Source organism: Gopherus flavomarginatus, chromosome 1 (assembly GCF_025201925.1).
Source record: "Gopherus flavomarginatus isolate rGopFla2 chromosome 1, rGopFla2.mat.asm, whole genome shotgun sequence".
NCBI classification, from domain to species: domain Eukaryota; kingdom Metazoa; phylum Chordata; order Testudines; family Testudinidae; genus Gopherus; species Gopherus flavomarginatus.
The window spans coordinates 30,755,560-30,776,932 of record NC_066617.1 but is presented as its reverse complement, the minus strand read 5'-3'; the positions used below and the strand labels follow the sequence as shown (position 1 = coordinate 30,776,932).

General features: G+C 45.0%; 3 protein-coding genes across 14 annotated transcripts in view; 1 reads left to right on the top strand and 2 right to left on the bottom strand.

Annotated features, from left to right (window-relative positions):
* Window positions 1–21,373, bottom strand: part of DUS4L (dihydrouridine synthase 4 like) — a 140,105-nt gene that overhangs the window by 4,964 nt on the left and 113,768 nt on the right. For 2 of the 7 annotated variants that reach the window (XM_050926055.1, XM_050926052.1), the window contains exons 2-6: window positions 10,602–10,737; window positions 10,189–10,310; window positions 4,231–4,348; window positions 3,543–3,665; window positions 2,110–2,336 (exon numbers count right to left, since the gene is read on the bottom strand). In XM_050926055.1, coding sequence (XP_050782012.1) covers window positions 2,110–2,336; window positions 3,543–3,665; window positions 4,231–4,348; window positions 10,189–10,310; window positions 10,602–10,711 — 700 coding nt within the window. In that variant the 5' untranslated portion in view covers window positions 10,712–10,737. Of the gene's footprint in view, window positions 1–2,109; window positions 2,337–3,542; window positions 3,666–4,230; window positions 4,349–10,188; window positions 10,311–10,601; window positions 11,544–11,697; window positions 11,739–21,373 lie in introns of those variants that run through there. The other 5 variants (XM_050926054.1, XM_050926056.1, XM_050926053.1 and 2 more) reach the window with 5 other exon arrangements.
* The window catches only part of CBLL1 (Cbl proto-oncogene like 1), a 169,460-nt gene that overhangs the window by 127,348 nt on the left and 20,739 nt on the right, over window positions 1–21,373 (bottom strand). The window lies entirely within an intron of this gene.
* The window catches only part of COG5 (component of oligomeric golgi complex 5), a 482,330-nt gene continuing 472,709 nt past the window's right edge, over window positions 11,753–21,373 (top strand). The window contains exons 1-2 of one of the 2 annotated variants that reach the window (XM_050925473.1): window positions 11,753–11,901; window positions 13,219–13,358. In XM_050925473.1, coding sequence (XP_050781430.1) covers window positions 11,796–11,901; window positions 13,219–13,358 — 246 coding nt within the window. In that variant the 5' untranslated portion in view covers window positions 11,753–11,795. The remainder of the gene's footprint in view (window positions 11,902–13,218; window positions 13,359–21,373) is intronic. The other variant, XM_050925465.1, reaches the window with a different exon arrangement.

Here is a 21,373-nt window from a genome sequence, read left to right as displayed (position 1 = left end):
AGCACACCACTGCTGAAAGGTTGCCGACCCCTGGTCTATGTTTACTTGGTCCTGGCTAGCGGCTGGACTTGATGACTTCTTGAGGTCCCTTCTAGCCCTGCATTTTTATGACACAGACAGACTGACTGGGGAGTACAAGGAAACAATAAAGCTGAAACTGACTGTCCTGAATTTTGGCAAGTATCTGGCTGGACAGTACTCCTCCTTCCTCCCTTTACTTGCCAGAGTCACAGATCCACCTCCCACCTGCAAGAGCCAAAATGGCTGCCACTGAGGCACCCCTTGTAGCAGTGGTGGTCAACCTGCAGCCTGCATGTGGCCTATCAGGGTAACCTTCTGGCGGGCCATGAGACCGTTTGTTTACATTGACTGGCTACCTGCAGCTCCCAGTGGCCACAGTTCGCCGTTCCTGGCCAATGGGAGCTGCAAGAAGCAATGCGGGCTGGCTGCCACTTCGCACAGCTCCCATTGGCTGGGAATGGCAAACCACGGCCACTGGGAGTTGCGGGCGGCTGTGCCTGCAGATAGTCAATGTGAACAAACTGTCTTGCAGCCTACTAGCGGATTAACCTGACAGGCTGCAGGTTGCCCACCACTGCCTTGTAGGAACAAAAGGAACTCTCGAATAATGTCATTAATCATTCATATTAAGATGATGAGTGTCTGAGGGTTCTCTGCATGTAGGGGTGGGATACAGTATTTAAATAAAGGGTTTTTGCAATTTGCCTTGGAGGTACTTATTCATAGTTATGCATAGTAGTACTCTAAAGTTTTGTAAGGATAACGCCTTTTCCTGTAGCCATATTGTAAAGCCTTTGACTGCAGCCATATTAGGAAAGCAGCAGCCATTAGCGAAGAAGCAGGAAGTAACATCCTCACATTCCATCTAAATTATATTAAAACGATGTAATATCGAGTTAAAGAGATCCTGTACTAACAGCACTCCTTATCACCACATAAAGAAACAGCTCTTAAGATGGTTAAAAGAAAACTTAGTTTGACAGCATTCTGTCTGGCAAGAAACCACTTATCAATAGTTGTGGTTGTGAAATCCTCATTTCTTTATTGTTTTGTCTTTATGGTCCCCACTTCTCTACTGTTTATCTATATGATCTCTGTCTGGTTCTTTGATTCTTTGTCTGTTGCATAATTAATTTTCTAGGTGTAAATTCATTAAGGTAGTGGAGTATGATTGGTTAAATAATTGTTTTACAATGTTAAGACTGGTTAGGAATATTTTAGTAAAATGATTAGTTAAGGTACAGCTAAGCAGGACTCAAGTTTTACTATATAAACTGTGCTCCAAAAGGAAGCTCTTTGGGAACCAACTCCAGGACACAGCCCCAAGATCACAGCTGACAGACCTCAACATCTGCCAGTGACACTGTGCAGAAACTGGAGTCCCCCAGATGACCTGATCTTGACTGGCCATCAAGAAAAGTTCATCTCTTTTACTGGGAGTGGTGAGCACTGTATGTGTAGCATGTGATTGTTAATAAATAGAGGTTAAGTAGGCTATTACTGTGTAATGCTCTTTTTCTCTTAAAAGACGCTGTAAACCCACAAAAGATTAAGCCCTGAGTCCACAGGGAATGGGTGTTTACGTGGAGCCCAGAGGAGTAAAGCACGGAGCCCAGAGACGTAGAGCCCGGAGCCCACAGCGGGTAAAGTTAGGTGCCATTTGCCTAGAGCCCTAGAAACTGGGAAAGGGTGGAGGTGGGGGCTAAATTAACTGGGTTACACCTGTGCCTTAGGAACAGGGTAAGGGTGGGTGCCCGAGAGTGTAAGGTTACACCTGAGCCCTAGGAACAGAGTAAGGGTGGGTGCCTAAATTAAGAGGGTTACGTCTTGAGCCCACAGAAGGGTAAAGGTGGGTGCCCCTAATGTGTGAGAGTAACAGATAATTTTGTGCTGGTAACAGCTTTTAAGTGTCTGCTCATAAATCTTTAAGCTGTCAGAACGAACCAACTTCATATCTCAGTTCTCTCCCTGAAGAGTGCAAAACACTCAAATATAAGTTCAACTTACAGACAAATGTGTATTTTTTTTAAAAAGTACGTTTCCCAGCAAGTTTACTGAAATAATACCCAAAGTATGCTGAGTTCTTACCATCTGTCCCTGTCATATGATGAATATTCTCGGCATCTTTTAAAGTTTTAACATCTCCATTAGCTACAATAGGTATAGACATATTTTGTTTAATTATTTTAATTGCATCATAGTGTACTGGCTGATGTCGTTCTTCTACATTTCTCCCATGAACTGTAATCCAGGAAACTCCAGTTGCTTCAGCTTTTCGGCAGAGATCTACAGTTCTCTTTAGGTCATCATGGATTCTAAAATTCCAAGGAATGTAATAATTATCCTCACCATCAAACAGTTATCTGAACTGCATGAAATCCCATCATAAGGCAGAATAAACAAGAATTGTACAAATAAAGAAAGAACATTATTGTTGGAAGATAAACAGATCTTTTATCATATAACACATTATTTTAATAAATTAATATCCCTTGATTTAGTATTATCCTGTTTAATCATGTCACTAAAATTGAAAGGGTGTCCAAACTTTATAACAATTGTCAGAAACCCATGAGGCTCTTAAAAATATATAATTTTGTACCAATCATGAAATAAGTCACATTTATATAGCACCTTTCTTTCTGAAAAATCTCAATCAACTTTAGATCTTTATTAACAGAAATTTTGCTGATATACAAAACCTACACAGGAATCACTGCCTCCAGCACTGAAATGCAACATGGCAACACATCACAATATTTTAGAAGTCAATGAAGTGAAGGATATCTTTTTCCAACTGAAACTGGAGTGGGAATTTAGGTAGGCAGAATGACAAGGAATTTGATAAGGAATGTAAACAAATCTTTAAGCAATCATGATTTGTCAGGATCTATTTTTAATGGCTCATCTAAAAGACAGTTTCTCCAGCTGGACAATGCCATTAATACCATACTAGATATAGTTCTAAACTGATAGGAGGAAGAATATCACTAACTTACCAACATAATTTCCTGTTCCCTCTATGTTCCTTTGAGAGCTCCCATCCAAGTGGTACCTTGACCCAAGTTTGCTTAGCTTGGTTCAAAGCACTAGGTGATATGGTTGTATAAACAATACAAAACTATTCAACTAGCTTGGGATCATTTTACCTTTCCTGAATTCTGAGTTTTTTAAAAAATGCATGCCTTTTAAGTTGTTTTGAATATCAGTATGTTCTTGTAAACCAAAGAACACTTGATGACGTGTAGCACGTGTAGTATCGCAGAGAAACACCGATTGCAATTTTGTAGGATTACATGTCCCCAAATGTGTTTTGGATGAGAAAGAAAACAGATCTTGATCAGCTGGGGTTGTTACAGATCCCAGGGTTGACCTACCAAAAAGCTGAGTGCAAGTCTCCACAGACCATGCGTACGGCACTTTTTCTATAAAGGTAATATTAACCCAACATTTCCTGTTTTGCTTGATTAGATAATAAACATGCTTCATTGTCTTGAGACATAGTAGTGGTCTAAACTTACCTTATCTTAATAGATACTGAAAATCTGGGGTTCTCTACTTGATTTCTTACGTGTCTCACCATATCTTGAACCAGCTCTGGTTTATTTATTAAACAAGCACCATAACCTTCTGCCATTGCCCATCTTTAAGTTAAAGAGAATAACGTTTGTATTGTATATTTACAATAAAAGATCAGTTTCAACATAATGCTCTATTTCAGTTTTCTTCTCAACATATTTGGTGAATTATTTTGTGGACAGGGAGGAAGGCAGAGATAGTACTGGCTATGGGTGAAAGATAGTCTTATGGTCCAGGCTCAGGTCTTGAGAGATGTAGCTTCAATTCCTGGTTCTGCCACAGGATTTTCTATGTGACTTTGGACAAAGTTACTTAGTCTCTCTCCAATTTCGTTCCCACTCAGCTAAATTATAACATTTTTACCCATCCCCTTGCCCCCAAGAGGGAATCAGAAGGAAAAATAAATTAACATGTTTGAGGCCCTCAGATACAATGTGATTTGGGCCAATAAACAGATGAAACCTGAGAGGAATCTATCTTCTCAAAAAAACAAATCAGAATTTCTACATTTAAGGACCACCATTAATCTATCATTATTTCCTTTGGATTTGGAAAACTAGGAAGTGATTTTTTCATTTTCATACCGATTGAAACAATTAGGAACATTCTTACAACTTCTTAAAGTTTTACCTCTGAGGACAGCCGCAATTTAGATCTATTCCATCTGCAAAAGGACAGACGATACGGGCAGCATCAGATAAAACCTGTGCTTCATTAGCAGCAAACTGAACAATCAGTGGGCGATCACCTTGTCAAAGAGAGAGCTCTTTAGAATATACCATAACAAGAACAATGCATATTACATATGAAACTTACCCTTACTAATTCTTCAAATAAGTCAACATAATCAGGTCTTTAACATAATCAGTATAACCACAGAAGATTTTTAAAAAATGGTAAACAAGAATTCTAAACTTATGAATGTTTTGTTATACCTGGATAAAGTCCATCCCTGGTATATCTTCCTTTCCTGCATAACTGAAAATAAATTTCTAATAGCAATAGTATTTTCAATGTGTGTTGCCACAAGAAAATAATTTTTAGCAGAAACATTTATCTCTAAATTAGAATCCCACTCTTTTTACAGAATAAAAATAGTCTCCAATGACAGAAAGGGAGACACTTTTTTTTTGTTTTTTTTTAAAAGATCTATGCAGATTTCATTTCTTATATTGCCTTATACTTGGATGTTCTGACACACAAAATATAAGGAAACATTAGAAACTGTACAGAATAGGGTTCTTATAATGGTGACATTTTAATAACCAATTAAGAAGTAAAGAAATTCAGAGTTAAGTTTTAAATATATTTTTAAAGTAAGAAAATTTAAAGTCATAAAACCTAAAATTTCATCAAGTCTAGAAATAATAAAGGTTCTAGCACCAACCTTAATTACACTCCTTTATCCATATCTGATTTTTTTAAAGACATGCCACAAGAGCATCACAAGACCAAAGAAAACTCTAAATATGGGATTATAAACTTCAAACCTAATCCTCTAATTCAGTCTTTCTCAAACTTGGGACGCCGCCACTCACGTAGGGAAAGCCCCTGGTAGGCCGTGCCGGTTTGTTAGCCTGCCCTGTCTGCAGGTTCCACTGATCGTGGCTCCCACTGGCTGCGGTTTGCTGCTCCAGGCCAATGGGAGCTGCTGGAAGCGGGATGGGCAAAGGCATGTACTGGCCGCTGCTTCAAGCAGCCCTCATTGGCCTGAAGTGGCGAACCGCAGCCAGTGGGAGTCGCAATCAGCGGAACCTGCGGATGGGGCAGGTAAACAAACCAGCCCGGCCCACCAGGGGGTTTCCCTACACAAGCAGCAGCCCAAGTTTGGGAAACACTGCTCTAATTAATGGATGGAGACCAAACTCTCCACTGCCTTCATGGTACAAGCCACAGACCAAATCTCACAGATGGGTACTCCTGGAGGAATTATGCACTACTGCATGCGCATAATTAATGAGTCATGAGTAGTTTTAATTTTTTTGCACAGAAAAGAGCTCCTGCCGAAATGTTGCTGCAGTTCCACCTTTTGCCCACGAAGGACTCTGTGATGCAAGAACAGCAGCAGCTCCTAGCAGCAAATAACTTCTGCAGTTCTGCCTTTTGTCCACCAGATGGCGACGTGGCAAAATAACACAGCAGCAGCTCCCAGCCAGCCAGGGAAGAGAAAGAGCCTACAGATTTCTTTGCAGCCAGCCAGGTCAGGAGACAGGGACTATGGGTGACAGACAGCATGGGTTGCAGGGGAGGCGGGCGTCACACAGGGGCTCATAAGGGCTAGTGGAGGAGAAGAGACTGGGGCAGGTGCTGAATGGAAGGGAGGCACAGGGCCACACGGTGATTGGGGAGGGGATGCAGAGCTACATAGGGACAGGGGAATGGCTGGGTGGGGGCACAGAGACATGTGGACAGGAGGAGGGGTACAGGGACACACAGGGACAGGTGAGTGGCTGGGTGTGGGCACAGAGACACATGGGGACAGGGGGAGAGGATACAGGGACACATAGGGATAGGAGAGTGGGTGTCTGAGTGGGGCTGGACAGACACGTGGACAGGGGCTGCAAGGACACATGGGGACAGGGGCAGATGTGCCTGACTGAATGGGAGAAGCTAGGGGTCAGCCCAGGTCTTCATGGGGGAAGCTGCCTCACAATCCCTCCCCACCTCCCAAAAAAACCTGTTCCATACTTTTCCCACCCATACACAACAACCCTCCAAGTTCACACCCAGGCTCCTTTCCAGCAATCCTTCCTTCTCCCTCAGCTTCTCCGTTATCCCTGACTCCTCCAAGCCTTTGCACTGTTTCTGAGGGATGCGAGAAATATGGTTCTGTATTTTAGTTTAAATGAATTATTACTCAGAGTTCTCTATTAATATACCTAATAAGGGATCTATTTGTCAAAAACATTTTCTGAATCTTTTTTGTTGTCTGTATTGTTACAGACATACTTGCTGACAGTTATTTTGAAATAAACGACCAAAAATAATTGAAACCAGTGTGATTATATTGTGTTATTGTGACAAATAAAATATGCAGAATTTTAAAATATTGTGCACAGAATTTGTAATTTTTTTGGCGCACAATTCCCCCAGGAGTACGATGAAGCAATCTTTGGGGCAAATCTTCAGCTTGTGTAAATTGTCATGGACTTCAATGGAACTGTAATAATTTACACCTGCTGAGTTCTGCTCTTAATTTTACAAAGGCATCTGAGGACATCTGAAACCTCCAAAAGAGTTGGCAGGTTCAGATAACCAGAAGACTCAGTCATGTAAAGCTAAGTGCTGAAGGTCCCAAAGAATTTTTAAAACCACAAAAAAATGAAGTCCTGAATATAAGTGGAACTTCTAAGTTCTGCAGGAGTAGAACTACAAAAATCTGTGCCATTGTACTTATAAGCCCAGAAACACTAAGGGCAGGTCTACACTACTGCAGGGATCGACGCTCTGAGATTGATCCACTGGCAGTTGATTTAGCAGGTTTAGTAAAGACCCGCCAAATTGCCTGCAGATTGCTTTCCAGTCGATCCCTCTACTCTACCCCCGATGAGAAGAGTAAAGTAAGCTGATGGGAGATTTTCTCCCATTGACCCCCTGCGGTGTAAATCCCGTGGTAACTCGACCTAAGGTATGTCAACTCCAGCTACATTGCGTAGCATAGGTCGACTTACCGTGGTAGTGTAGACATAGTGGGCCTGGTCTACAATACAAGTTTATCGCGAATTTAGCAGCATTAAACCGAATTAACTCTGCACCGGTCCACACAACGAAGCCCTTTACGTCGATATAAAGGGCTCTTAATATCGATATCTGTACTCCTCCCCGACGAGGGGAGTAGTGCTGAAATTGGTATTGCCATTTCAAATTAGGGTTAGTGTGGCCGCAATTCGACGGTATTGGCCTCCGGGAGCTATGCCACAGTGCATCATTGTGACTGCTCTGGACAGCAATCTGAACTCGGATGCACTGGCCAGGTAGACAGGAAAAGCCCCGTGAACTTTTGAATTTCATTTCCTGTTTGCCCAGCGTGGAGCGCTGATCAGCACAGGTGCCCATGCAGTCCCAGAATCAAAAAAGAGCTCCAGCATAGACTGTACGGGAGATAGTGAATCTGATCTCTGTATGGAGAGATGAATCTGTTCTATCAGAACTCCGTTCCAAAAGACGAAATGCCAAAACATTTGAAAAAAATCTCGAAGGCCATGATGGACAGAGGCCACAACAGGTGCTCAACACAGTGCTGCGTGAAACTTAAGGAGCTGAGACAAGCGTACCAGAAAGCCAAAGAATCAAATGGACGCTCACGGAGGCAGGGGTGATTGACGACTGTAGCTATCCCACAGTTCCCGCACTCTCTGAAAACCATTTGAATCCTGGGCTGAGCTCCCAAAGCCTGAAGGGTCAAAAACATTGTCGCAGGTGGTTTGTCATCAGCCCCCCCACGAAAGCAAAAGGAAAAAAATAGTTTCTCGCCTTTTTTCAATGTCACCATATGTCTACTGGATGCTGCTGGCAGATGCGGTTCTGCAGCACTACACAGCAGCATCCTCTTGCCTTGCCTTGCAGATGGCAGACAGTACAGTATGACTGATATCCGTCATCCTCATCCTGTGAGTGCTCCTGGCTGGCCTCAGTGAGGTTGGCTGGGGCGCCTGGGCAAAAAAGGGAATGACTCCAGGTCATTCTTTTCTTTAAGTTTTGTCTGATGGAGATTCAGTCCTGCCTGGAATATCATGGCAGCTGGAGGCTTCTGCCTCAGGCTGCTCTCCCAGTCAGTAGCACCGTGCGGTCGTGCCTATCCCAGCCTACCCCTTGCTACCAGGACTCACAATCAGATACTTAGACCTCTACATTTTGCTGCAAATAAAAAAATGTAGCTGCCGTTTAGAACTGTCCCCCAACATACATATCCTGGGAAATTTTGTATTTTACCAGTGTCAGCCAAAGGCCCCCGCACAAATGGAGATTCAGTCCTGCCTGTGCTTCTATCCTAGTGGTTGTCACAGATTCCCATTTTCAGCTATAGGCTGAGCAAGTGCAGAATGGTGGTTCACTCTACTTCACTGTAAGCCAACCTCCCTCCCCTCCCCCCTTTGATCTCTGCTTGCAGTAAAGTCAGTGTTGTTTCTTATTCATGCATTCTTTATTACCTCATCACACAAATGGGGGGGATAACTGCCACAGTAGCCCAGGAGGAGCGGGGGAGGAGGGAAGCAACGGGGAGGTTGTTGCAGGGGCACCTCCTAGAATGGCATGCAGCTCATCATTTCTGCGGGATGTCTGGGGCTCTGACCCAGAGTGGCTGTTTGCCTCTCTGGTTTAGTAGGCTTGTCTGATATTCTAGGCAGGACTGACTCTCCATTAGACAAAACAAAGAAGAGATGTGACCTGGGGAGTCATTCCCATTTTTGTCCAGGAGCCCCCGACAGACCTCACCGAGGCCGGCCAGGAGTACCCATGACAGCAGCAGATGCTACAGTATGACTGGTAACCGTCACTGCCAACTTGCAAAGCTGCAGATGGTACAGTAGGTCTAGTAACCGTCTTTGCTAACTTGCATAAGGCAAGGGGATGCTGCTGTGTAGCACTGCAGTACCGTGTCTGTCAGCAGCATCCAGGAGACATACGGTGACATGGAAAAAAGGCTGAACGGGCTCCATGGTTGCTGTGCTATGGCATCTGCCCAGGCAATCCAGGGAAAAGGGTGCAAAATGATTGTCTGCCGTTGTTTTCACGGAGGGAGGATTGACTGACAACATTTACCCATAACCACCCGCAACAAATTTTTGGCCTCATCAGGCATTGGGATCTCAACCCAGAATTCCAATGGGTGGGGGATAGCTACCCGCAGTGCAACACTCCAGAAGTCGACGCTAGCCTTGGTACATGGACACACACCGCCGAATTAATGTGCTTAGTGTGGCCACGTGCACTCGACTTTATACAATCTGTTTCCAAAAACTGATTTCTGTAAAATCGGAATAATCCCATACGGTAGACATACCCATAGTCTCAGGTCTGATGCTCTTTATGTCTGCAAGAATTAGCACCTCAGCAGCAGTGGTGCTAAAGGCTGGTCTACACTGGGCACTTACATCAGCATAGCTACTTCTCTAGGGGTCTCAAAAATCCATACCCAGAGAGATGTAGCTATTCTGATCTGTTGACAGTGCCAGGTCTACAGAAGAATTCTTCTATCTAGCTACTATCTCTAGGCGGGGGATTACCTACGCTGATGGAAGAACCCCTCCTATCAGCATAGGTAGTGTCTACACTGATGTACTACAGCGGCGCAGTTGCAGTGCTGCATCTGTGAAGCTGTAGCGTTTCAAGTATCGACAAGTCCTGTGAACCCTGTGGGGATATAATCAACCTTCAGTTAACAACCGGAAAACAGAAGGGATTAAAAGAATTTAAGGCCAGAAGGGACTGTCATGATCATTTAGTCTGGTATCCTGCATATTGCAGGCCATAGCACCTCACCCCTCAAATCATGATTTCAAGACTTCAAGTTACAGAGAATCTACTATCTAAGATCAATTATTGCATAAAATTCTCTGAAAAAGCAAGAATATATAAAATAAATACCTTTGCTTGTTGTGAATTCACTGTCTCTAGCTTTCACAGATTTGACAAAATCTGCAGCAATTATCATTGGTGTATAACACAAATCACAGCTGTATTTCCTGACCAAAGTTCTGAAAGCCAACCTGTGAGTAGATGGACATTTGAATTGAAATAAACCAACCCAAAACATACATTGTTTTTCGAAATAAACTATTTTAAAATTAAATTATGTAAGTGCTTTTAGTCATGCAGACCTAATATAGTGGGGTGTCTAGGTGTTACCACAGTATAAAGTTTAAACAAATAAACATGCACGTTTTGAAGCATGTTTTCGAAACTGTTAAAAAAAGTAACCAGACTTATTTTTATACATAATGTATATTTACATGGAGAAACCATTGAAAGTGTATAGTTAAACATGATGTGTTACTTACTTTGAATATCGGACCATAGGGGCACATATTTTTACAAAGTGCCCGGAATGAAACAAATCTACTGGATCTTTTTGTTGACATTGTGTGGTTTCTATGGCGTCACTAATCATTTACGAGTTTCAATACTATTTAAAATCTGGAAAAAGAAAACAAATTTTTAAACAGAACTCTTACTACTTATTCCCAATTCTCATAGCATACAGCAATGGATAACTGTTCAAAGTTAATTAACAAAAAAGTTAATAGAATTTACACTAACTTCACAAGGAGGATGGGGAAAGGGGGGAGGGTGATTCCACCGCCAAGGTCTGGGGCTATGTCCTGGTGAGAAGTTAGTGTCCTGCTGTCCTCAGTTTGTGGGAAGCAGTTTATGGATTAAATTACGTCTAATTTAAACATATCCTTCGTATGTGTCTTATACTTAACATTCTGCAACAGAAAGCAATACACCTACAAATATCTTTTTGTTACATTTCCGCAATGCATGACTAACACAGAAATGGGTACTTGACTCTCAGCTAACTGAATCTCCTAGAAATACAATACAGAATATGCTCAGATACGTCGAAAAATTCGTTTATGCTATGGAGATTGAGAAAGTGAGAGATATACTATACCAGTGGTTCTCAAACTTTCATACTGGTGACTCCTTTCACATAGCAAACCTCTGAGTGCGACCCCCTTACAAATTAAAAACACATTTTTATATATTTAACATCATTATAAATGCCAGAGAAAAAGCAGGGTTTGGGGTGGTGGCTGCAGCTTGTGACTCTCCGTGTAATAACCTCGTCGTGCCCCCTGAGGGGTCCTGATCTCCTGTTTGAGAACCCCTGTACTATACAGAGGATTTACCAATTTTAGCTCTAATTACTGTCGTGAAAAATCCAAAGCCCATGAATACGACAGAAGAAGTACACAAGACATCCTCAGAGAGGGAAGGAAAAGGGAACGATGCTGAGCCAGCTATACCAGGCCTGCTCTCCCCAGCACCCAGTGCTGCTCCCCACTCTCCTGCCCCCATCCCTCCCCAGGCCCAGCCCCCCTCCCTCCTTGCGCCCACTCCCGCCCCTCCTAGCCTCAATCTCCACTTCACCCGCGCCGGGAGGCAGGCGGAACATGCCAGGCCAGCGCGACCAACAGACACCGCGGGGGCGCGGAATTCTGGCGCTGTCGCGAGCCGGTCGCTCTTGGATGACGTGCGGGTCTCCGCGAGCTGCCAGCATGGAGGAGGCCGCGGCGGGAAGCGGCGGTGGTAGCCCTGCCCTGGGACTGGCTCTCGGGGAGCTGCTGGGGGACGGTGAGGAGGGGCTGGCGCGGGGTCCGTGGGGGAGCGGGCGGCGGGGACACGAGTGGGGGATGCTGGAGCTGGGGCACCTGGGCAGCAGAGGGTCTGAGGTGAAGCGAGGGCACCGGGCAGTCGGGCTCTGCTGGGGGCGCACAGGGCGTTGGGCAGCAGAGGGGCCCTGCAGGGGACTGGCACCAGGCTAGTGGTGCGGGCTGCGTTGGGTTTGCCAGCCGGACTAGGGACCGGAGGCGGAAGAGCTGGAGGCTGCGGAGGAGTTTGCTCTGGTAGCAGGAGAACCTTGTCACACCTGTCTGCTTGCGTGGCTGTCTTGCTGCTCCTGCAGGTCCCCACTGTGTGGCCTGCTGGCTGGAAAGGGGGTAACTGCCCTTGTGGGGGTTGTTCTAGTCCCTGTGCTTCAGGTTTATCGTGGCATCAAATGAAGTTAGTAGGAATTGTGGTGTTGTTAGTGGCCCTTACACACACGAGATCCTGCTGTATATACTGTGGGGGGCAGAAGGTGGCTTCTTCTTAGTGAATGTCCTGTTAGTCCCTGTGTGCAAGGCTTGCTAGCTCAGGAATTCCAGGTTCCTAGTCTGTCCTCTGATTACATCTTCGTCTCTCTAAGAAGGGAGAACTCTGTATTTAAATTGTGCTGATGTTCGTGTCATCTTGTTATGTGGATCGATTGCATGTTGGAATTAGTGTCTCCTCTTCAAAAAGCAAAATCCCATTATAAGGGTTGTCTGCCTCCTCTTCAATTTTTATCATAATGACTAGACTAGAACTAGGAGATGTAATAAATCATTGTAATCATTGTTAATGTTTAGAGTCTCTGGTTTAGTTCTAATGTGGATCACAAATGAAATTCTTTTGGTGGTTTTAATTTAATTCCATAGAAATTAATCAGTTTACAAGATTGCAATATGATTTCATGGTGTCAGTTGCAATTGTCAGTTTTCTGTTTGCGATTCTCAGTAGTTTTACTCTGCGTAAAACTTCATCTTATTTAGCTTACAAAATGCTGAAGAGGAAATGGGAAGTATAGTTTTAGTGTAATGCATTCCTGAAAAGGTAGCTTTATCCAGTTTTGGATTTAGGCAGCAAGACATGGGCAATAAAAATGATGTGGTCGAGCATGTCTCCTTTAAATTTGCTCTTTTTGCTAATGGTTGCTCCTTAAATCAATGTCCGGTTATATTCTGGAAACCAGACCACACCTGTTAATAACACGGGGTGTAGGTCTAGTGTACCTGCAGTTCTTTACATCCTTAAATTCATATGTAACTTTTGTGGTATGAAAAATAAACAGCTTAAAATATATTTTTTCAGAATGTTACGCTGATTTTTTAAGAGAAGACTTTGATGTAAAGACTTATACTTCTCAATCTATTCATCAAGCTGTGATAGCTGAACAGTTAGCGAAACTTGCTCAAGGAATCAGTCAACTGGATAAAGAGCTTCACTTACAAGTAAGTACCAGGTATGTCATTTGTTTCAGGCAATCATGTACAAACATAGTTTAAAAGTTCAGTATTTCAGTCTTGCATGCTCCTAAAGTTTCCCCACATTCTCAGTAACTAGTGACTAAGGGTATGCCTACACAGCCTACAGCAGCGAGCCTCCCAGCCCAGGTCCACAGACTTGGGCTTGCACTAGCGCTCTACAGATAACTGTATATGCAGCATTTCAAGTTGCCTCCCTAGTCTTCGGAGTCTGAACTGCGATTTCAAAGCATTGTCTACAGCTGTTTTTAGAGCGCTAGCATGAGCCTGAGTCTGTGAACCTGGGCTGGGAGGCTCATTTCCACGGGCTACCTAGTCATACCTAGTGTGTGTCTTTCAAGAATGTTAACCACAGTGCTTGTTCGATGCACTTCCTCCTCTCTTCTGCTTTCTGACATTTTCACTGGGAACCAGTTTTTAAAAAGTTACCTGTTACAAACATAAGACAAATCTAAATTTACATTATTAAGTGATCAAGTAACTGATACAGTGATTATTTGGTACTTTGAGATAGAGCTGAGCTTCTTGAAGTGGGGATCATGTGTAAAATAACTACACAGAGGACTGTGTACTAATGGATGATATGAAATATTCAGTAATTATTGCAGTTAGCAAACAATGTAATAAATAGAAAGCTAAAATTATAAACGTAAGGGGTGTAGTTCTTTGTTTGCATAACCAGTGCCATTCCCAACACTAGTGCATCTATAGCTAGGGCCCTACTAAATTCATGGTCTGTTTTGGTCAGTTTTGCAGTCAGAGGATTTTTAAAATAGTCAATTTCATGGTTTCAGATGTTTACATCTGAAATTTTACAGTGTTGTAACCGTTGGGGTCCCTACCCAAAAAGAGGTTGTGGGGGGTTGCAGGATTTGCCACTCTTACTTCTGCGCTGTTGCTGGTGGGGGCGCTGCCTTCAGAACTGGGTAGAACCCTTGGCTGGATGTCGCCAGTCCTGCCCACCCTCCGAGAGATCAGGTTACACAGTTTGTGATGTATTTTTCACGGCCATGAATTTGGTAGGGCCCTATTGATATCTGTCAGGTGTAGAATACACCTGTAAATCTGGGATTTTCCTCATAGGAATCGCATTTTCATACTATTAGTGTTTGTTAGCAGAAGTGATAGAACAGCAATATACTTTTCTCAGAGCTTCATGAAAGATCTCCCTCCTTTTGTGGAACATCCTTTGACACCAATAGAAGAACATTCATGTAAGGAGAGCAGAGTTTCAGATCTACTGTGCATATCTAAGAGGATGATTGTCCTAAATATAGAATTAACTGGAAATACTTTACAGGGTGTGGTGACACCGTGGGCTAGTTAGAAGCTTCTCTCTTCTAGAGACTTGTGTAAACGTTTTGTTCATGTCCTGACTATATAAGAAACTTGAATTTTTCTCAATTTATCCCTTGTAAATGTTTTTCCACATCTCATATTTTGACACAACTGGCATTCTGGATTTAGAAAAATCCAGGATTTAGTTAAATATGTGAAGAAGGCAAGGACTAAGGTTAATCACTGGATGGTGGGTAAATTTAAACATCATCGGCTGTAATCTGCCTGGCTAGACCAGTTGCTGAACATCAATTCAGAAAAAAATAATTGAATAAATAACAAGTTTGTATTACTAAAATAAAATGTTTGTGTCCTTAAAGCATAAACTATATCAGTTTGGTGCTGACTGTGAAGAGTCTCATCTGATTTAAAATTTATTATGGACACAAATGAATTTTCAAGGTAGAGGGGTTTGACTGTAAAGCCAGTGGGGAAAAATAGAGAGGTCCCTTATCACTCAGGGATTCCTCCTACCCTGAGAATCCCTTATCACTCAGGGATTCTTCCTACCCTGAGAATCACTTTTCTCTTCTAAGCCCACTCATGGATATATGCTTAAAGAAAATCTGAGTTTATATTTTTGGAATTAGCCTTGCAAATAATGATTGGTGGTCTAATTTTTCAGGTAGTTGCAAGACATGAAGACTTATTGGCACAAGCAACTGGGACTGGATCTCTGGAAGGTATAAATTCATTTTATGCTGGTTAGTTTTTAGCATGATGGAGACACTGTTAATAGCTTCTTAGTTAAGGTGACATCAGACTGTTGAGTAGTAACATTACTGGACAGAGGCCTTACTTTATTAACTTATGGCAGTTTTCTTTAATGTCAGCAGATGGAGCTGTAAGGAGAGTATTTTGTTAATACTTTTTTTTAACGTAATTACACTAAAGAAAGATTTGTTAATGAAAGGAATGTTCTAAGCAATTTAAATAATGCAATCAAGTTTCTGTAAGTATCTTGAAGACTCACACTGTTTTAAAAATTTCATACAGTAGCCTCCAGTCTATCAACTAACACACCATACAGTGACATGTTGCCAGGAATACCAGCTTTGTGAATGGTGAAACATGCTTCTAATATCATTTAATCTACAAATAAAGAACAAAGTAGTTATTTTGTGGTCTTAGTTGCATCACTTCCTTTTTGTAGTAAGAGGCTGCAAAATTAAATACAGATTTTTGATTCCACTGATTGGGGTCTGGTATAATACCAGTGGCCGATCAAAAAGTCCTAATTTGGGCACTGTCATGTCTGCATGAAAAACCGGTCATTATGTGGTTTTTCAAAACAGATATAAGGTTTCAGAATCTCACTTACTTTAAGATTACATTTTAGGTCCCATTAGCCCAAGTGTTCTCAAACTGGGGTCAGGATATTACATGGGGGTCACAATCTGTCAGCCTCCACCCCAAACCCTGCTTTGCCTCCAGTATTTATAATGGTGTTAAATATATAAAAAGGTGTATTTAGTTTAGAAGGGGGGCCACATTCAGAGGTTTCCTATATAAAAGGGGTCAGCAACACGAAAATTGGAGAACCACTGCATTAGCCCTTACAGTCTTGCTAATTTCTTCCTAACAGTCTTGCTTGGTGGCATCTGCAGATTTTATGAGTGTACTCTCCACTCCTTTATCCAAGACATGTAATGCAAATATTGAAAGGTACAAGACCCTGGACTGATCCCTGCAGGACCCCACATAGATATGACCTCCCAGTTTGACAGCAAACCATTGATAGCTACTTTCTCAGTACAGCCTTTCAACCAGTTCAACTATTATAGACTTGGTTAAAGTTGATGAATGTGCTAACCAAATGCCAAGGGATGTGTGTCCCCCCTTTTCCTCTTCTGGTTTTCTAATTTTCAGCAAAATCAAAAGGGCTCTGGCCTCTGATGCCGAGAACATTCCTTGAAATTTTGGATTTAAACTGATGTGGTGTTCAAAGTTACTGTGTTACAGCCAACCAGCCAAGCAGAGAAATGTCTCTGCCAAAAAAGAAGAAAAATGAGTTGTCACACTTATGTATCAAAATTGCTAAACACTTCTCCTCAGCTCAGCAGTGTCAACCCTTAAAATGCTACTGTTTTCTAAATTGCCAGGCAAATGAATGAATGCTTAGCAAGATGGTTTGTACTCCACATTCAAATGACTGAAGTGGGCAAGTTCTGATAGTCTGATTAATGGACTGATAAACATCTCCCAGTCACATTCCTCACTCAGTAGCAATTTGTGCCCAGTTGAACTTAAGTGCCCTAAAATCACACTTGGTTTTGAAGGCACTCTACTCTTATTGGGAAGTCTTAACAATAGAACTTGCTTAGAGACTTCGCTCTATGATGGCAAAGTTCTTTATACATTAATTCAGCCTTGAACCACCCCTATTCAGTATATATGGTAAGTTACCCACATTTTGAAACTCATGAAGATAAAGTACGAAGAGGTTAAATGACTTGTTTGAGTCATACAGTGTTTCTGTGTCAAAACTGGCATCAGAGTTTGGGTTGCCCAACTCCAGTCCTGTGCTCTAACCCCTGGTTCATGCTGCCTTCTTTTGGATTCAATGCCTATCTTACAAACTATAAACAATAATTGCAATTGCTTTCTTCTTTATAGTACTATATGCTGCTCTCTTTAACTGTTTCACTGGAATTGTGTTAATAAAGATGGTTTTAATTTATTTCCCTCACCCCACCCCAGCAGCTCATTCAGTGAGAAACTGTGCATTAGTTCTTGCATGTCAGTATTCCCAAAGCTGTACATCCTTCTGCTCCCTGGGCACTGAATTGGTACCCACTTCCGTGTCTAACCTGAGTGGTCATGTGTGGAGGGGTGCCTTAGGTATAGATTCATAGGATGTAGATATTAAGACACCAAAATGGGGCGAGATACTTGGGTAATGGGAGTGGAGAGCAAATTCTGATTTAACATTTTTTAAAGGCACAAACCTTAAATTCCCAAAGTTAAGGTTTTACTTTTTTTTTTTAACACGTCATCTCTTCCCCCCCCAATGAAATAAAACTTTTATCAGTCAATCCACTTGAAATTTAAGTTTGCTCCTCCATCTACATAGAGATCTTTTTTAAAAAAAAAGATGGGGCTTTTTGGTCTTTGTCGGAGTTGGGATTATACAGCATATTTGAGGGATGCTAGTAAAGTACTTCAATTTTAAACAGTTAAAAAAAATCTTTGTCAGTCTGGAAAGTGGCTTGGCCTAGGGACTTCAGATTTGTTTAATTTTAATTGGCCTTAATGAGAACTGATGCTTGTGGTTATTCTTAATTATTCAATCTAGATTTTATTATAGAATTAAAATCTTTTAACAATATAATTTCTCTCCATGAATTGCATAGCTGCTTTAGATCACATGAAGAAAGCCTAGCCTGAAAGATACCCTGGGGATATCCTAATAAGCTCTGGTATAGGTGAAAGGCACTATAGCAGGCCTGCACAACATGCAGCCCACAGAGGCTCACTGTGCGGCCCGCAGCGGGATTCAAAAGGCTCTGGGCTGCCCGCAGCGGCGAGGAGCTCAGAGCTCTTTAAATCTCAGCCGCGGCAAGGATTCAAAAGGCTGTGGGCTGCCCGCAGCGGCGAGGAGCTCAGACCTCTTTAAATCTCAGCCGCGGCTGGGATTCATAGGGCTCTAGGCTGCTCGCAGCGGTGGGGAGCCCAGAGCCATTTAAATCTCAGCCGCGGCCAGAATTCAAAAGGCTCTGCGCTGCCCACAGCGGCAGGGAGCCCAGAGTCCTTTAAATCCCAGCCGTGGGAGGGATTCAAAGGGCTCTGGGCTGCTCGCAGTGGCAGGGAGCCCAGAACTCTTCAAATCTCAGCCGTGGCTGGGATTCAAAAGGCTCTGGGCTGCCCGCAGCGGTGGGGAGCCCAGAGCCATTTAATTCTCATCCGCGGCTGGGATTCATAGGGCTCTAGGCTGCCCGCAGCGGCGGGGTGCCCAGAGCCATTTAAATCTCAGCTGCGGCTGGGATTCATAGGGCTCTGGGCTGCCCGCAGCGGCTGGGAGCCCAGAGCCCTTTAAATCTCAGCCGCGGCCAGGATTCAAAAGGCTCTGCGCTGCCCACAGCCGCAGGGAGCCCAGAGTCCTTTAAATCCCAGCCGCTGCCGGGATTCAAAGGGCTCTGGGCTGCCCACAGCCGCGGGGAGCCCAGAGCTCTTTAAATCTCAGCCACGGCCCGGATTCAAAAGGCTCTGAGCTGCCCAGAGTGAGGGGGAGCTCAGAGCTCTTTAAATCTCAGACGCGGCAGGGGTTCAAAAGAGCCACGGGGAGTCCAGAGCCCTTTAAATCCCAGCTGCGGCCGCGATTCAAAAGGCTTTGAGCTTTTTAAATCTCAGCGGGATTCAAAGGGCTCTGGGCTGCCCGCAGCCGCAGAGAGCCCAGAGCCCTTTAAATCTCAGCTGCCAGGGCCGGCTTTAGGCCAATTCAACCAATTCCCCTGAATCAGCCCGCCTCTAAGAGGGCCACATGCCCAAGCCCCAGTATGGTGTACCGGCAAAAGCCAGTGCGCTGTAGCGGGGTGGCCCAGCTTCCCCAGGGGGCAATTTAAAAGGCGTGTGGCTCCCAGGCCCTTTAAATTGCCACCAGAGCACCACTGCTGGAGCCCTGGGGTAGGGCTGTCGGGCTCTGGGGGCTATTTAAAAAGTCCAGGGTTCCCGTCGCTTCTACTGCCCTGGCCCTTCAAATAGCCACCGGAGCCCCACCACTTCCCCAGGGTTCCTGTGGCTATTTAAAGGGCTGGAGTGGTAGAAGAAGGGGAGCCCCGGGCCCTTTAAATACCCCCAGAGCCCCGGGGTAGCGGGGGGCTCTGGGGGCTATTTAAAGGGCTTGGGATCCAGCTGCCTCTGCCGCCCCGGTCCTTAAATAGTCGCTGAAGCCACACCGCTTCCCCAGGGCTCCCTCGGCTATTTACAGGGCTGGGGCGGTAGAAGCAGGGGAGCCGCAGGCTCTTTAAATAGCCCCCAGAGGCCTGGGGTAGCGGGGGGGGGGTCTCCAGATGCCTTTGCTGCCCTAGTCCTTTAAATAGCCCCTGGAGCCCCACCACTTCCCCAGGGCTCCTGCAGCTATTAACAGGACTGGGACAGTGGAAGCAGGGGAGCCCCAGGCCCTTTAAATAGCTCCTGAGCCACAGGCTGCTACTGCTACCCTGGTGGGGGAGGCAGGAGGAGGGGGCACTCACCATACAGGATGCGCTGTACCCCCTGTACCTTCACCAGTTGCCCGCAGCCAACCCCTGCCGCACCTCCTGCCCTGCCTGCACCAGTTCCTGTCTGCAGCCAGCCCTGCACCCGCTGCCCACAGCCAGCCTGTCTCCAGCCAGCCCCTCACCCCCTGCCTTGCCTTCAGCCCTGCACCAACCCGTCTCCAGCCAACCATGCACCCCCTTCCCTGTCTCCAGCCAACCCCTGCCGCACCCCGCTGCCTGAATCCAGCCAGTCCTGCACTCCTTTGTCTCCAGCCCTGCCAACCCATGCCGCACCCCCCCTGTGGCCCTGCCTGAAGCCAGCCAGCCCATCTCACACGCCGTCTCCAGCCTGCCTCACACCCCTTGCCCAGCCTGCAGCCAGACCCTACCTCCAGCCACCTCCCCTCCACCTCCAGCCAGCCCCATGTCCACCGGTGCCCTGTAGTTCCCAGGAAAGTAACCCTGCACACCTGCTTCAATGAGGTGGGCAGGGAGCAGCTGGGACCCACACGTGCACCCTAGCACACACTCAGGGAGTGGCGGATCTCATTTCTAGTTCAGACACATCTTTTTAAAAAAGAACTTTAGGTAGGGTTAACATACATCTGTACTTTCCCGGACATGTCAGGCTTTTTGGATCTTAAATCGCCATCCAGGAGGAAAATATGGACGTATGGTAACCCTATTGGTACAAAAAATACATACTGTGGCAGAACTTTTTATAGGGAACCGGTTGCTAAGAAATGAAAGGCTTTTTTTTTTACGTTTTTTTTCTTTAAGTCATCCCTGCCGGGGCCCCGCCAAAAATGTTCGAATTGGGCCCCGCACTTCCTAAAGCCGGCCCTGCCAGCTGCGGACGGGATTCAAAGGCTCTGGGCTCCCCACAGCCGTGGGGAGCCCAGAGCCCTTTAAATCTCAGCCGTGGCTGGGATTCAAAGGGCTCAGGGCTCCCTGGAGAGATTCCCAGCCGCGGCTGAGATTTAAAGGGATCAGGGCTCCACGCCCCCACGGGCAGCCCAGAGCCCTTTGAATCCCGGCGGCCGCTCCAGCGGATGCGCTGGGGCTGAGATTTAAAGGGCTCGGGTTCCCCTCAGCACCAGGAACTCTGGGCCCTTTAAATCCCTGCCCCAGCCCCACAGAGCTCTGTGTTCCAGCAGCCACCGGAGCCCCGGGCCCTTTAATTTGACCCTGAGGGCTCCCAGCCAGCTCTTCAGCTGGGAGCCCCTGGTTGATTTAAAATCAAGTATCACCTCCCCACCCCCAACCTTCCTTTTTGGCCCACAGCTGTTTTGGTGGGGCAGCACTGGGAAAGGAGGGTTTGTTTCTGCAGGGCTGGGCGGTGCTGGGGCGGAGTGTTTCCGCTGGGCTGGGTGGGGGGTGTTTCCGCGGGGCCAGGGGGTTTCGGCCCTCAGCTGTTTTCTTTGGAGTAATGTGGCCCTCGCCGCT